At 28.8% G+C, this 13,501-nt stretch overlaps 2 protein-coding genes across 3 annotated transcripts in view; one reads left to right on the top strand and one right to left on the bottom strand.

The window, feature by feature from the left end:
• Window positions 1–5,764: 5,764 nt before the first annotated feature.
• On the bottom strand, window positions 5,765–6,223 carry LOC140918832 (uncharacterized). Its single transcript, XM_073363630.1, has one exon. It carries the CDS (start codon window positions 6,221–6,223, stop codon window positions 5,765–5,767), a length of 459 nt encoding a protein of 152 aa, XP_073219731.1.
• A 4,837-nt stretch (window positions 6,224–11,060) lies between these two features.
• LOC101488249 (DNA-directed RNA polymerase V subunit 1) overlaps window positions 11,061–13,501 on the top strand; it is a 31,422-nt gene continuing 28,981 nt past the window's right edge. The window contains exons 1-6 of one of the 2 annotated variants that reach the window (XM_004510974.4): window positions 11,061–11,271; window positions 11,404–11,474; window positions 11,604–11,660; window positions 12,620–12,725; window positions 13,083–13,209; window positions 13,302–13,417. In XM_004510974.4, the coding sequence (XP_004511031.1) occupies window positions 12,645–12,725; window positions 13,083–13,209; window positions 13,302–13,417 (324 nt within the window). In that variant the 5' untranslated portion in view covers window positions 11,061–11,271; window positions 11,404–11,474; window positions 11,604–11,660; window positions 12,620–12,644. Of the gene's footprint in view, window positions 11,272–11,403; window positions 11,475–11,603; window positions 11,661–12,596; window positions 12,726–13,082; window positions 13,210–13,301; window positions 13,418–13,501 lie in introns of both variants that reach the window. The other variant, XM_073370845.1, reaches the window with a different exon arrangement.

Here is a 13,501-nt window from a genome sequence, read left to right as displayed (position 1 = left end):
TAAGGATAAAAAAATAAAAATAAAAACCTACAAGTTAAAGGTTTACAAAGTTGAGACGACTCAAATTGGGATAATCTTTATTCTTGGAAGTTGATAAATGAGATTTTTAAATTACAAGTGTCTAGCACTTGCTATCTTCAAGGAAAACTAAACACAAATATCCATACATTGGCACCTCATACATGGTATTTCATTTCTTATTCTTATTGTATTTATTTTACAAATATGGCAATACACTTTCGAGTGTTGATATTTTATGTATGCATTACACTTCTTTGAGAAGTAATACATTTTTTGTTGTTGATTATTTTAGCGTTTCAAAATGTACTTTATGATAATGAAAGTTGGAATTTGAAATGTGTGAAAATAATATATATTTTAAATATTTTGACGCATGGAAAATATTTACTAGAAATCCGGTAAAACTATTAAGATATATGGGTGTGTAAGAAAATGGAAAAGTAATCGTTTTAAACAAAGGATTTTGTTTCAAAAGTTCACTTTGGGAAAAAGGTCACACAAGATGTACTAGAGTAATCATGCGAAAACGGTTGTTATCTTCATTCATCCATGGAATCTTGTGGGAGTATAAGATCATAAGGATCAGAGAACTAAAACTGAACAATGATTTATCTATAATGCATAACACACATGAACCATGCATATCTTATATTTATATTTTGCTTATACGTTTGTGTTGCAAGTATCAAATAAATATTTTCCCTCCTTATTAACCTTCTAAACTAGATCCATATCTTGCTTATGGTCTAAAAATTGCATTTTTCATCCCTGTCAATTTACGCATCAATAATTGATCCAAATACGATCATTTTTCATTTTTGTCGATCTACAAATCAGTAACATATATGGATATGATTATTCTTTCATTCTTGTCGATCTATGCATCGTTAACCAATTCGAATACGACCATTTCTTCATTCTTGTCTATCTATGCATCGATAATCAATCTGAACACAATCATTTCTTTGTGTCAATCTACACACTAGTAGGGGTAGGAATAGGTCAGGGCAAGTAAAGCTTTGAAAGGCATGAGCCTGACCTATGATTAATTTTTTAGGCTTAAGTCCGACTTACGGCCTATCATAGGCTCTTTTTTTCCAGCCTCGCATGGTCTTTTTAAAAGTTTGGTATGGCCTGAAAGCATATTTAAAAGCTTTTATTCACCTGAAACAAACACATTTTAAACCCTAAAAAATTATTTTTTGTTTCAAATAATAGATTTTTTCCTGAAACAAACACACCCATTATTATCTCTCAAAAAAGTCATCTCAAACAAACTCGGAGATCTTCAATAATAATATAATTAATATTATTATCAACTTTGAAACACTTCTAAAGGGACTGCACTTATGTTATGCATTTTTTTTTTACAAATTCTCATATACTATTTTGATTTAAGATTTATTTTTATTTATAAAACCTAAAATTAGAACAACTTCAACAGAGTTTAGAGAAGACTTTTAAGTGATTTTACAAATGCTAACTTTACTAAAGGAATACAAAGATAAAAGAAGAAAAAAAATAAGATTTTGAAGTAGTAAATATTGAAATCTTACATAGTATAATAATTATATAATAGTATAAACGATTCAACTTGAAAAGAACATGAATAATATGGAACGGTTATCAAATATGGAATGATCATTGAGTGATTGCCTGATTGATATATTTTAAAATAGGAAATAATATTATTAATAAAAAATAACATTAATAAAATATAAAACGGCCTAACAGGCTTTTTTTATAAGTTTGACCTATTTAAATAAATAGGCTTTTAAAATAGCCTAGGTCTAGCCTTTTTATTAAACAGGTCAGACCATATGTAGGTCAGACCATAGACCCCTGACAAACGGTCTAGCTTATTCCCATCCCTACACACCGGTAACCAATCTGAAGATGATTATTTTTCGTCAATTATTGTTTAGTTTTTTTATTACATATCACATCTTTTTCATTACTGCTTTTGCATTACACATGCATTGCACCCGATCATGCATTAAGAATTCATCTACTTTAATTTATTAGACAAAATTTAGGTCTTTATATTTAATTATCTTTTATAACGATAATATTTATATTTTCTAGAAAAATATAATTAAATACGGGCAAATTGTAGTAACTCAGTTTTGTCTAGTCAATTAAAAATGATTATAAAAAACGTAATAATATATTTAATAAATATTTTGCACTTATTATTATTAAGTTTAAAATTATCATTTTATAAATTTGATCAAATTTTGAGTTCATATTTATATAAATTTATGTTATATTATATTTAGCACCAACAATAAAATAAAATAAATAAAAAATATGTTTTTTTCAACGCTCCCCTATTTCATTTTTTCCTTCGTGCTTTCTGCTTTCTTATTTTCCTTTATTGTCCCTCCCCTATTTATTTTTTATTTTTGTGCTTTTTTTTCTAGTTTGATAAGGTTATTAATTTTATTACTTGTACACTCAATAAAAAAGATGAATCACTTATTTTTCTAATTATCTGATATTGTTTAATTTTTGCAACAAAATAATAAAAAATTAAAACTTAGATTTATCTCATAGACACACATATTCATGATAAAAACTTATAAATTGAGAATAAAAAATCACCATAAAAGGAGAAATATTTTTTTTATGGAAGATAAAAAAAAAAAGTTGACTCAAGATAACATAAAAAAATAGAAAATGTGAGAAGTAGAAAACAAAAAACGTAGTAAGGGAAAAAGAAAATACAAAATATATTATAAATCTCTTTAATATTATATATATCATTTCTTTTTACTATATATATGTTCATGGAATTCAAATTATATGTTGTCATGGAATTTTACTATATATACATACAAATAAAAAAAAAATTATGTTCATAGAATTCAAATTATATATTGCCATGGTTTGTGTTTTTTTTTTTCTTCTTCTTCAATCTTCAACATTTGAAATTGTAAACTCAAAACAAATGAATAATAATGAAAATATCATAAAAAAATTAACATAAATTAAAATAAAACAAACAAGAAGCAAAATAAACCAAAGAGAGAAAGATGAGGTAACTTCTTTCGTCGCCGCACATCATTTCCTCACACTCTTCCTCTTCCTTTTATCGGTCTATTTGTTTCCTTTCTTTTCTTTTTTATCTTTTTATTTTTCTTCTTCTTTCCTATTCTCTTTGTGCAGCCGCCGCACTCACCTCTTTCTATCCTTTTTTTTCTTCTCTTTTGATTTTTTTTTTCTATCTAGAGTTAGGGTTAATTTATATTTTTATATATATATATATTAGTTAATTACATAGTCCAATTTCTTTTCCTCTTCGATAAGCCCAACCCTTTAATTTAAAAGAAATATTAAGTGTAACAATTTCTAACAAATACCAAATCTTATAAAAATAAATATTTTATTAAAGTTTAACTAGATGTTACATATTTTTAATCTTTGAGTTATCACGATACAAGTTCTACACCTTGATAGTCCTAAAACTCGTTTTTATAAATAATTTAATATGAAATCAATTTTTCAATTTGATTAACTAGATGATCATAGCATTATATTTTTAGCTTTTAAGTTTGGTATTTTAAAAGCTCTTTATAGCTTAAATTAATATTTTTAGCTTATTTCAAAACTTTGGGTCGAATTTGAATTATAATTTTATTATTTGCATTTTAATTTTATTATTTGTATTTTAATTCTTTCTCGCTCTATAGGTTATAACTTGAGCTCTGGATATCGGATTGGCGCATATGAATAGGCGTTGGAAAGATAAAACTCTGAGCTACAACTTTTATGTTGGAAGAAAACACTAATTCTGAAGTTTACTGGGCCTAAATTGCAGATTTAGTAATCTGAATTTTTGTAAAAATTTTAATTAGCGGGTCACTTGTTTTTAAACACTAAAGTCCAATATCAAGTACTATATATTCACAGTTTTGTTTCTTTTCTAAGGACGGAAAAATTAGGATTCAAATTGCTACAAGAAATAAATAGTTTTATTTTAATTTCATGGAAGGTTAATTTTATAAGATTAATCAACGAGTTTAGAGTTTCATCAACACATTGAGATTCATGTTACACTGTCAATTTCGATTCATGATTCTATTATTGTTTATTTGATTATATTGATATTTTGATTGCTTAAATTGAATTTCAATAGGATTGATTAAATTTATTTGACAGAATTTGGTTTCGGTTTCTAATTTAATTGAATTATAATTTTGCGACGCTTGATCGTTAATTGTAATATTTTGTGATTGTAATGCCTTAATCCAATCAAAGAAACCAAATTCACATAGGATTGATTACGCTTGTTTGATCAATTCTATAGTCAAATAAGAATAGAATCACAAATTAGGAATTAAACTCATTGATAGAATCTATGATAGGTTTGAAACTCTTATTATTATTATTATTATTATTATTATTATTATTATTATATCAGAAGTCCTTGCGAAACGATTCGAGTTATTACCTCTATTTACATTTTATCAATTGTATTTGACCCGTGTGCGACAGCGGATCACTAGACGTGACATCTTTTTAATCTTTGAGTTTTAAAGATACAAGTGTACAACTTGGTGGTTTTAAAATTCATTTTTTATAAATGAAAATAATAAAAATATTTCTAAACGGATGAACTAAATGAGACATTTTTTCAATCTTTGAATTTTTGAGACACGAGTTGTACAACTTGATAGTCTTAAAATTCGTATTTAAAAATAATTATTCAAATTAAACAAACTTATTTTCTTTCATCAAAACATTTTTTCATTATTAACAAACAAAACAAACTCTCTTTAAAAATAATCAACACATCTGTATTTTTTACACAATAATTAAGGGTGTACAAGACTCAATTCGTAATAAAGACAAATGATTTTTTTTATATTTTTTCTTATTATTAATTCCACTGCATTAATTTTACTTAGGGTTTGAAAATTTTTCTTCTTCCCTATATTTTTTCTCTTTCCTACAACTACATATTCACATTTTCCTACGCATAATCGGCTTCCAAGCCAAAAATTTGGTTTCAAAATACCACTTTTTCTATTATTTAAGGGTTTTCCGATATTTTTCCTATTTAAAATAAACTTTGGTGGTGACTCCAATGAATTTCAAGATAACTCTCGAAATTTTAGGCTGCAACGTGCATTGATTTCTTTAGTTAATTTTGCATTTACTTTCCTAAGTGTTTTTTCAGTTTTAGACACAACTTGTGGTTTTTATTTAAGAAATCATTTATGACATATATTAAATCAGATCAGATTAAGTTGGAAAATACCTTAATTTCTTCATCAACTGATTCACTTCCAAAGTCATAATGAACGTCTGTGTTGGATCTAAAGGCATAGTTGGTGTGAGCCATCAGAGCCAAATCTGTTTGCTCTTCATCATCAGAGGAGTCATCAAAATCATCTCATGTAGCCATTACAACCTTCTTATTAGGTCTAAAATATTTCTTCTTATGTTTCCCTTTTTCCAAACTTGGACATTCAGACTTGACATGTCTAAGTTCATTGCATTCATAACATTAGATGTTTTTCTTGTCAGTTTTTCATCCATTCCTCTACTGAGCTGCCTGAAATATCTTTGAGGAAATTGTTTCTTTTTGTTGTGCCACATCTTCTGAGTTTTCTGGATATGAAAGCCAGCTCCTCATCCTCTTTGTTCAGATTTTGATAATTATCATTATCCTTTGATCTATTGTTGCCATCAAAACCTTCTTCTACTTGGATTTTAAGGCCAAACTTGGCTGCTTCTTCTAAGGCTCATCCTCTGCAAGCTCAATTTCATGTGATTTCAAGGAGCTAATCAATTCTTCCAATTTAAGAGTATTGAAATCCTTAGCTTCTTGAATAATTGTAATCTTAGGTCTCCATTTGCTTGGCAGACTCCTAAGAATTTTTTTCGCATGATCAACAATAGTATAATTCTTTTCAAGAACCTTTAATCCTAAGATCAGAGTTTGAAATTTGGAAAATATTATTTCAATGTCTTGATCTTCTTCCATCTTGAGCAACTCATACTTTCTGACTAGGTGGTTGACATTTGCTCCTTGAACTTGTTTGTTTCCTTCATAAGTCATAACCAAATTTTCATAGATGTTATTTGTTGTTTCTTTGTCAGTGCACTTATCAAATCCCTTTAAGGTAATTGCATTGATCATGAAGGTTTTGGACTTGTGATGCATCTTGTACATCTTTTTGTGTTCATCATCCATTTATTTCCTTGAAATTTCAGTACCATCAGAATTTGTTGGAGCATAATAGCCATCTTCCACTAAGTCCCAAGGTTCATGATCTTGTGAGATAAAGAAACTCCACAACGTGTCATTCTGGTATTCAAATAGTTCACCATCAAAAAAAGGTGGCAAATGGATGTTTCCTCCAACAGTTTCTTCACCAAATCCAGACATTGTTGAATCGTTGGATCTTTGTTCAAACATAGTAAAATGCTAATTTTTGAAATTAGGCTCTTGATGCTAATTGAAGGTACATACACGAGAATGAAAGTTGAATTGTGTTTGACTAAGTTGGATTCTTTTTGCTAATTTATTTAAAACTAGCTCGGGTTTGGTGACTTACTTAGAATAAAAGTAGTAGCAATCAGGTTAAGTGATCAGAGGCAGAAGTAAAACAAGGGTTGCAAAATTAAACTGACACAATAATTTATCCTAGTTCACCACCAACTTAGTAGCTACGTCCAGTTCCTTCACTCATAAGGATTTAATCCACTAATTCACAACTTGAATTACAAAACTCCTGATCCTACAAGCCAGTCTTTTTAAAACAACCTGACACCTACAAAATTATTTAGGAACACAAACACCTTAACTCTACAAGTCAAGTCTTCTCAACACAATCTGAAAACCTATAGATTGCTTGAGGAACACAAAAGTCACTATCAGGTTGGGTTACAAGAGTTTGGAACAAATTGGTTTGCTTCTAACAAGTTGATTGTAACAATGACTCTCACACTAAAAAATACTTAGAAAATATTTCTTTTGAGCAAGTGTTTCTCTATACCTTAACCTCATGAACTCTAATGACTTAGGAAACTTTGTGCTTGTGAGTTCTCTTATGTTATTATTTATCCTTGATTATCTATTTATAGAATAGGTTATCATTTCTCCTTTGTCCTTGCAAAATTTGAATCATACATTTACAAATATTAAATGTATGTTCTTGTGAGTGTTTCTTCTTGTAAACAATTCTTGATCATATTTTCTTGTAAATAATTTATATCTTCTTGTAGTTTCTGATAAACTCTTCTTGTAAACAATTCATATCTTCTTATAGATAAATCTTGATCAAATCTTCTTGTGATAAATCTTGATCAAATCTTCTTGTAAATAATTCATATCTTCTTGTGATAAGATCTTGATCATATCTTCAAATCTTGACCATATCTTATTTTTCAACTTGATCAAAGATTTTCTTCAATTATAAATCTGAATCAAATCTTATTTTTAGATTGTCTTCAAAAATATGAATCTTCTTTCATACTCTTACTTGATTTGAGTTGAAATGGATTCAAGTTGTTATTGGATCTTCACAAGTTTTTGATTCGGCTAAGTCTTCTTTTGATACTTAATTCTTTCAATTTCAACTATTGACTTTCCATCAAAGACATTAACTTTCTTGTTGGAGTGAGATGTTGTGTTTCTTGAATAATGATAGTCAGATGTAGAATTGCATGACTTATAATTAGTGGCATTGAGAAAATCACCTTGTTGAAACTTCAAAGTCAGTGCAACATTAGAGGTTGCATATCAGAGGCTACATTTGGAGTGTGTTGCACCATTTTGATCAGCAAATTGTGAGCTTTGAGTTAATGATCTGAACAATATCTTCAGAGTTCGTTAATTATACCTTGATATGAGCTCTTTAGAGGCATGTTGAGTTTGTGCACTTTAGAGACATGCAAAGACTTCAAAGGCATGTTTCAAATTTAGTCTTTAGAGGTAGTCTTCAAACTCAGTTTCAAAATCATTCTCCAGAGGTAGTCTTCAGACCCAAACATCATACCTAAATATCAGAGGTAATCTCCGCAATCTTCATATGCATGTTACTTTCATAGGCATATGTACATAGGCAGACATGTATACTTTGTGTTCCTCTGATCTTAACCTCTAGTCACCTCCTTCGGCGACTTTCCTCTGGTACCTCCCTTTGATTTTCTTCCTCTGGTACCTTCCTCTAATTTCCTTCTTCCAATTTTTGCATACTTAATGAAGCCATTAATCTAAATGTATTGTTCTCGTAAAATACTTTTGTTAACATCAAAACTATAAGTAAAAAACCAACTTGATTCCAACATATGCATGTACAACCCTATTCTTATATGATACACATGCATACTATTACTACATAAAAAATAACATATGAACATTGATGCTACTAAATACAAACAAGAACTAAATCAAGGTATTGTATATTTTACCAACGATATACGTTTTCATTTTCACCCTGTTTATGTTTCTTTCATTTTATATATTATATATCTTAAAAAATCATAAAATTCCAAACCTAAAGCACAATAAGATAATGAAACTTTGTTGGATATGATCCAGAAAATCTATCCCTATCTGACCATGTCTTCCATGAACCAAAATGTGATGGCAATTCAAAAAGAAATCTAAAGCCACCAAAACCTAAAGTAGCAGAAAGTGAAAGATAACAAGAAAACAATTAAAAGTAGAGCAACTAAATAGGAAACTATTTTTTTTAACCATTTAGATAAATCTTACAAGTAGATAGATAATTATATTATGGCTATCCCTAAATATCCTATCCTTCAAAGTAACAAAACTAAGCAACATAATCAAATGCTTTTGTCCTTCTCATACATCTTCCTAACAAAACCAACAACAGCACTAAAAGCTAGAGACACATTCAAATTTTTCTTATTCAAAGTAGGCATAGTTAAAACATTAATTTTAACAACTTCTTCCCATTCTTTACAATTACATAAATAATCCTTACCTAAATAGTCCCAACACACCATGTGCTCACACACGCATATTTTCTGTAGTCTTAAAGTCTTTAAAAGAGTTTGTGAGAATTTTTAATTTTTTATATGAAAAAACCAATAATATGTCTTATTTTTAACTTTTTAAATAAGTTTCTCTCTGTCTCACGTTGGTCTAAATAATTGATAGGTAAAATACATCGTGTAGTCTTTTAAATTACTTAAAAAATATCAAATTAATCCTTTAACATTTTTTTTAATCAAATTAGTCTTCTATCTTTGTAAAAGTTATAATGTTGAACTATTTTTAGTCTTAACCTCATTTCAATAATTTTTAGTTAGAGATTTTTAAAATAGTACTATGAGTTTTGTTATCAATCATCTAGAATATAATAAATTTTCATGTGATTTCATGACATAGATTGAAAGAATTTTGCATTTAATTTCAAGAATTCTAAAATGCATCTTACTCAAATCTTCTCTTGTTTAATTATTTTTATAAAATTTGATTCAGGGTTCGTGTTCTTATGATATTGCAATCAAACCCCCTTACGAATTACACGAGTTTAATGAAAAAATTGAGAGAATTTTAGATTTTAATTTTATTGATTTAAAATTAAGATAATTGATGTAAACATTTAAAAAATAAAGGACGAGCTTGACACTAAAAAAATAAAAATAAAAGATTAACTTGTTAAAAAAAGACAAAAGACTAATATGTTATTTTCATGTAATTTAAAAAACGGACAAAATATATTTACCTAATTTATAAATCTACTCTTATAATAAACACTTACTAAATAACCACTTAACTAAACTCTATATCCAAAAACATTTATCTTTGTTTCAATAAGACTTTTGTTTCGATAAGTTGAGTCTCAATAGCATTTTAGATCGAAGAAAATTTAAAGGCTAAAAAATAGTAACATATGCACTTATACATTAATCACTAACAAGATCTTCCATATTGTATCATAATTTGAATACAAATATAAATATCAATTAATTAATTTCTTAATCTCTATGTTTTTTACCGTAACTAATTTAATCTCTATTTCTTAATAATTGTTTCATTACAGGATGAGATATAATCATGAACTAGGTGATTAACATATAACTTTAACGTCCTTTTCTAACAAATGAGCGATATTCTTTGCTTGCCTCATAATAAAAGTTATCCTAAATTTTGGAAAAAAATTGTAACAGAGCTCTATAATGTAAAATCATAGCACCAAACTCAAGAATGATAATTTAGTCTACAATGTAAAGTCTCAATACTACACAATATATAGTTTCTAGTTTTGAAGATACGTGCCATTATAGTATCATGGTCTGTTGCAAACCTCAAACTTTGTTTCTCTAACATAGCCAAAATAGTTAAAACCTTACAAATGACGGAATCCTATGGCCAAACAATTCCATCTTACAAAAAAGAGTTTAGCATTTTATGGATTTCTTCTCCCAAAAATTTTTGTGAAAGAAAAGAACTCATGCAGTAAGTTGGAATAGAGTGTGCAACCCATTAAATTCTTGTGTTTATAAGTGTTACTTTTAGAATATACTTTTCTGTCTTAAATTATTAGTGACTTTAGAATTTCAAAATAACATTTATTCAATTTTTCCCACAATATCCTCATATTATTAAATAGTCTACCGAAGTATTTTTTGTTTATTATAGAAATCATCTAACTAATTTACTAATAATACTTTCAACTACTCAAATGAACACTTTACTCTTCAAATATATTATTTTATTAAAAGAAAATCAATACGAGGCTTCAAATGACACTTAAAATTACCCTAAGGCCTAAACTTAGTGCAAAGAATCCCATCTATAGTCATCAAAACTTAACTAGCCTACTTAACTCAGGTTAAGTCTCTCTAATCACAGTAAGTAAAGTGCAAACTTGGGTACATCCGTTACATTCTTACTTACAAAAATGAGAACAAAATCCCAATTTTGTACACAAAGTCACCACTAACTAAATACTCACCAAAAAGTCAATGAGCCCAAAATCGTCATTGACCTCCAAAACCCCTCTACCAAAAACCCAGTCTCTCTCTTACACAGACACAAAACAGACAAACAAAATACATTTTCCATTTCATTTTAAATTTTTAATTTCTGTCTAAATCGCAAAATTTGTTTCATTTCATGCAACAAGCACAACCAAAATTTCACTCACACTCACTTCACTCTTCCATTTCTCTCTCATTTCATTTCACTCTCTCAGCTCTTTTCTTCTCTCTCATTTCAAACCCTTTTTTTTCAGTTAACAATCAAACATTAACCGCTCGGTACTTCGATTTTTCTCTCTTAACGCTTCTACATTTTCGTTTCATGCATAAACATATCTCTCTATGTCGTTTTACGCTTCCGATTTTGCGTATTGTGTTATCATTTCTGTTTCTTTGTTTTTTGCTGTTTAGGGTTTTCAGTTAGCTCATGGAGACGCTTTTTTAGCGTTTTCCTCAGCTTGAAGATCAATACTTACGATTTGGTACTTCAATTTTTTCTGTGTTATTTGTTCTACATTTTTGTTTCATGCAAAAACGTAACGCTCTGTTTTGTTTTTTTGGTACTGATTTTGTATTCTCATTCTGTATTGTGTATTTTTTTTTTGGTTTAGGGTTTTCTGTTCAGCTCGCTGAGACGCTCTAATTTCACACAGTTTTTCGTTTCTGAGGTAAGAAATGGTTGAAAATTGCAATGTTTATATTTTTAATTTTTTGGGTAGGATTTTAGTTTGACTTGCTCTATTTTCTTCGAAGATCATCATTTTGGGGAAAAAATTCAAGGTCATTGCAAATTTTCTCTCTCAATTTTTGTTTCCTTTTCTTGAAAACTTCATATGTCACTTGCATTTGTTTATTTAGAGTTTTTTTTTTGTGATTCTTGTAACCGGTTGCGAAGGTGGGTTAATTTTTTTTTTTCCATTTCTTTTTTTGGTGAAAAATGATTCAATGTTGTTGAGAGATTTTTTATCCAATTTAAGGAGTTTGGTTAAATGATGATAAGTGGATTAGTGAATTAGTGATTTTATATGTATGTAAAACCAATTATGTCCTAATTAAGGAGAAGTTTTGTTACTGCGAGATAATTGCTCGCCGTTTATGGTTGTCAGCACATAATTATAAATATGCCTTTGCTTTGTATTGTTTGAACACACAGTTTGGTATAATTTCTCTATTATTCAAGTGCTTTAATTAATGCTTATGGTTTGATGAATGATTTCTGAACTGGTTGTTTCATCCTAGTGTTCTTATGGTTATGATACTTCTGTTTAAGAATGGTGGCATCACCTATTTGTCAGGGTACTTGATATTTGAAAAGATTTATATTAGCGGTTTAATAGGAAATATCTAGTCATCCTTTCAAACATTTGTGGGTCAATTATTTTATGGATATGTTAGTTAGATGTATTTGTTCTATGCTGTCTTTGGAGATTCGTTTTATTTGCTTAATTCTGTGAAAGTTTGCAAATAAAAGTTGTACTAGCTCATCTTTCCAGTAATTTTCTGTTACATTGTTTTTTTTTTTTTTAAAATTTTTTATTTATTTCTCTTTCTGCCTTAATTCTGTTGAAACTTTTAAGGTTTACACATTAAAAATAACGACTCAGGATTATGAGTTATCTGTTGGCAGGAGCTGTAGATTTACGAAGGAAGTGATGGAAGATAATCCTACTTCAAGTGTTTTAGATGCGAAGGTCATTGGCATCCGTTTTAGTATGGCTACACGCCATGAAATTGTAAGTACTCAATGTATTTCCTGGGTTCCTTTAAGAACCTTATTTGAAGTGTTTTTCTTTTGATTTGATATTGATATTTCTTGTAATTTATTCATGTTATAAATGTGCAGTGTGAAATTTTGTTGTTTGTTTAACTTTTGTGAAAAGAACTCAAAACAGACAAAGTTGTATTCTCTGGGTGTTTATGTATGCCTATATGGCTGCTAACCAGTCAGGGTTTTGGTTTTAATTGTGATCCGTAAAAGAAGTTTCTGATTTCAGTATTTGTTACTAGGCTTTGCTACGTTGTTATGGCCATTTTGATATTTTAATGGATTTGATCAATATATTGTGAAATTTGCTGTTTTTTGTTGATAGAGTACTGCATCCATTAGCGATTCCACAATTAGTCATGCTAGTCAGCTGGCAAATCCATTCCTTGGGCTTCCCCTTGAATTTGGACGATGTGAATCTTGTGGCACTTCTGAAGCAGGAAAATGCGAAGGTCTGTTGTTTGATCGTTTTTTGTGTTGTCATTTCAATGGTAAAAATGTTACATTTCAAATGAATTGGTGCTGAATCAATATTACTTTTCAGGCCACTTTGGATATATTGAACTTCCAGTTCCAATATACCATCCTAGCCATGTTACTGAGTTGAAGAAAATACTGAGCCTGGTCTGCCTAAACTGCTTAAAACTGAAGAAAACAAAGGTATCACCCGAATAGAATGTGAACACAGTTCTTTAGCTTTTTTAATTTTTATAACTTGTGAAAGATAGTTAGTGGGCAGAGTTT

The sequence above is a fragment of the Cicer arietinum genome, chromosome 7 (genome assembly GCF_000331145.2).
Source record: "Cicer arietinum cultivar CDC Frontier isolate Library 1 chromosome 7, Cicar.CDCFrontier_v2.0, whole genome shotgun sequence".
NCBI classification, from domain to species: Eukaryota; Viridiplantae; Streptophyta; class Magnoliopsida; order Fabales; family Fabaceae; genus Cicer; species Cicer arietinum.
This window is presented reverse-complemented; position numbering and strand designations above follow the sequence as displayed.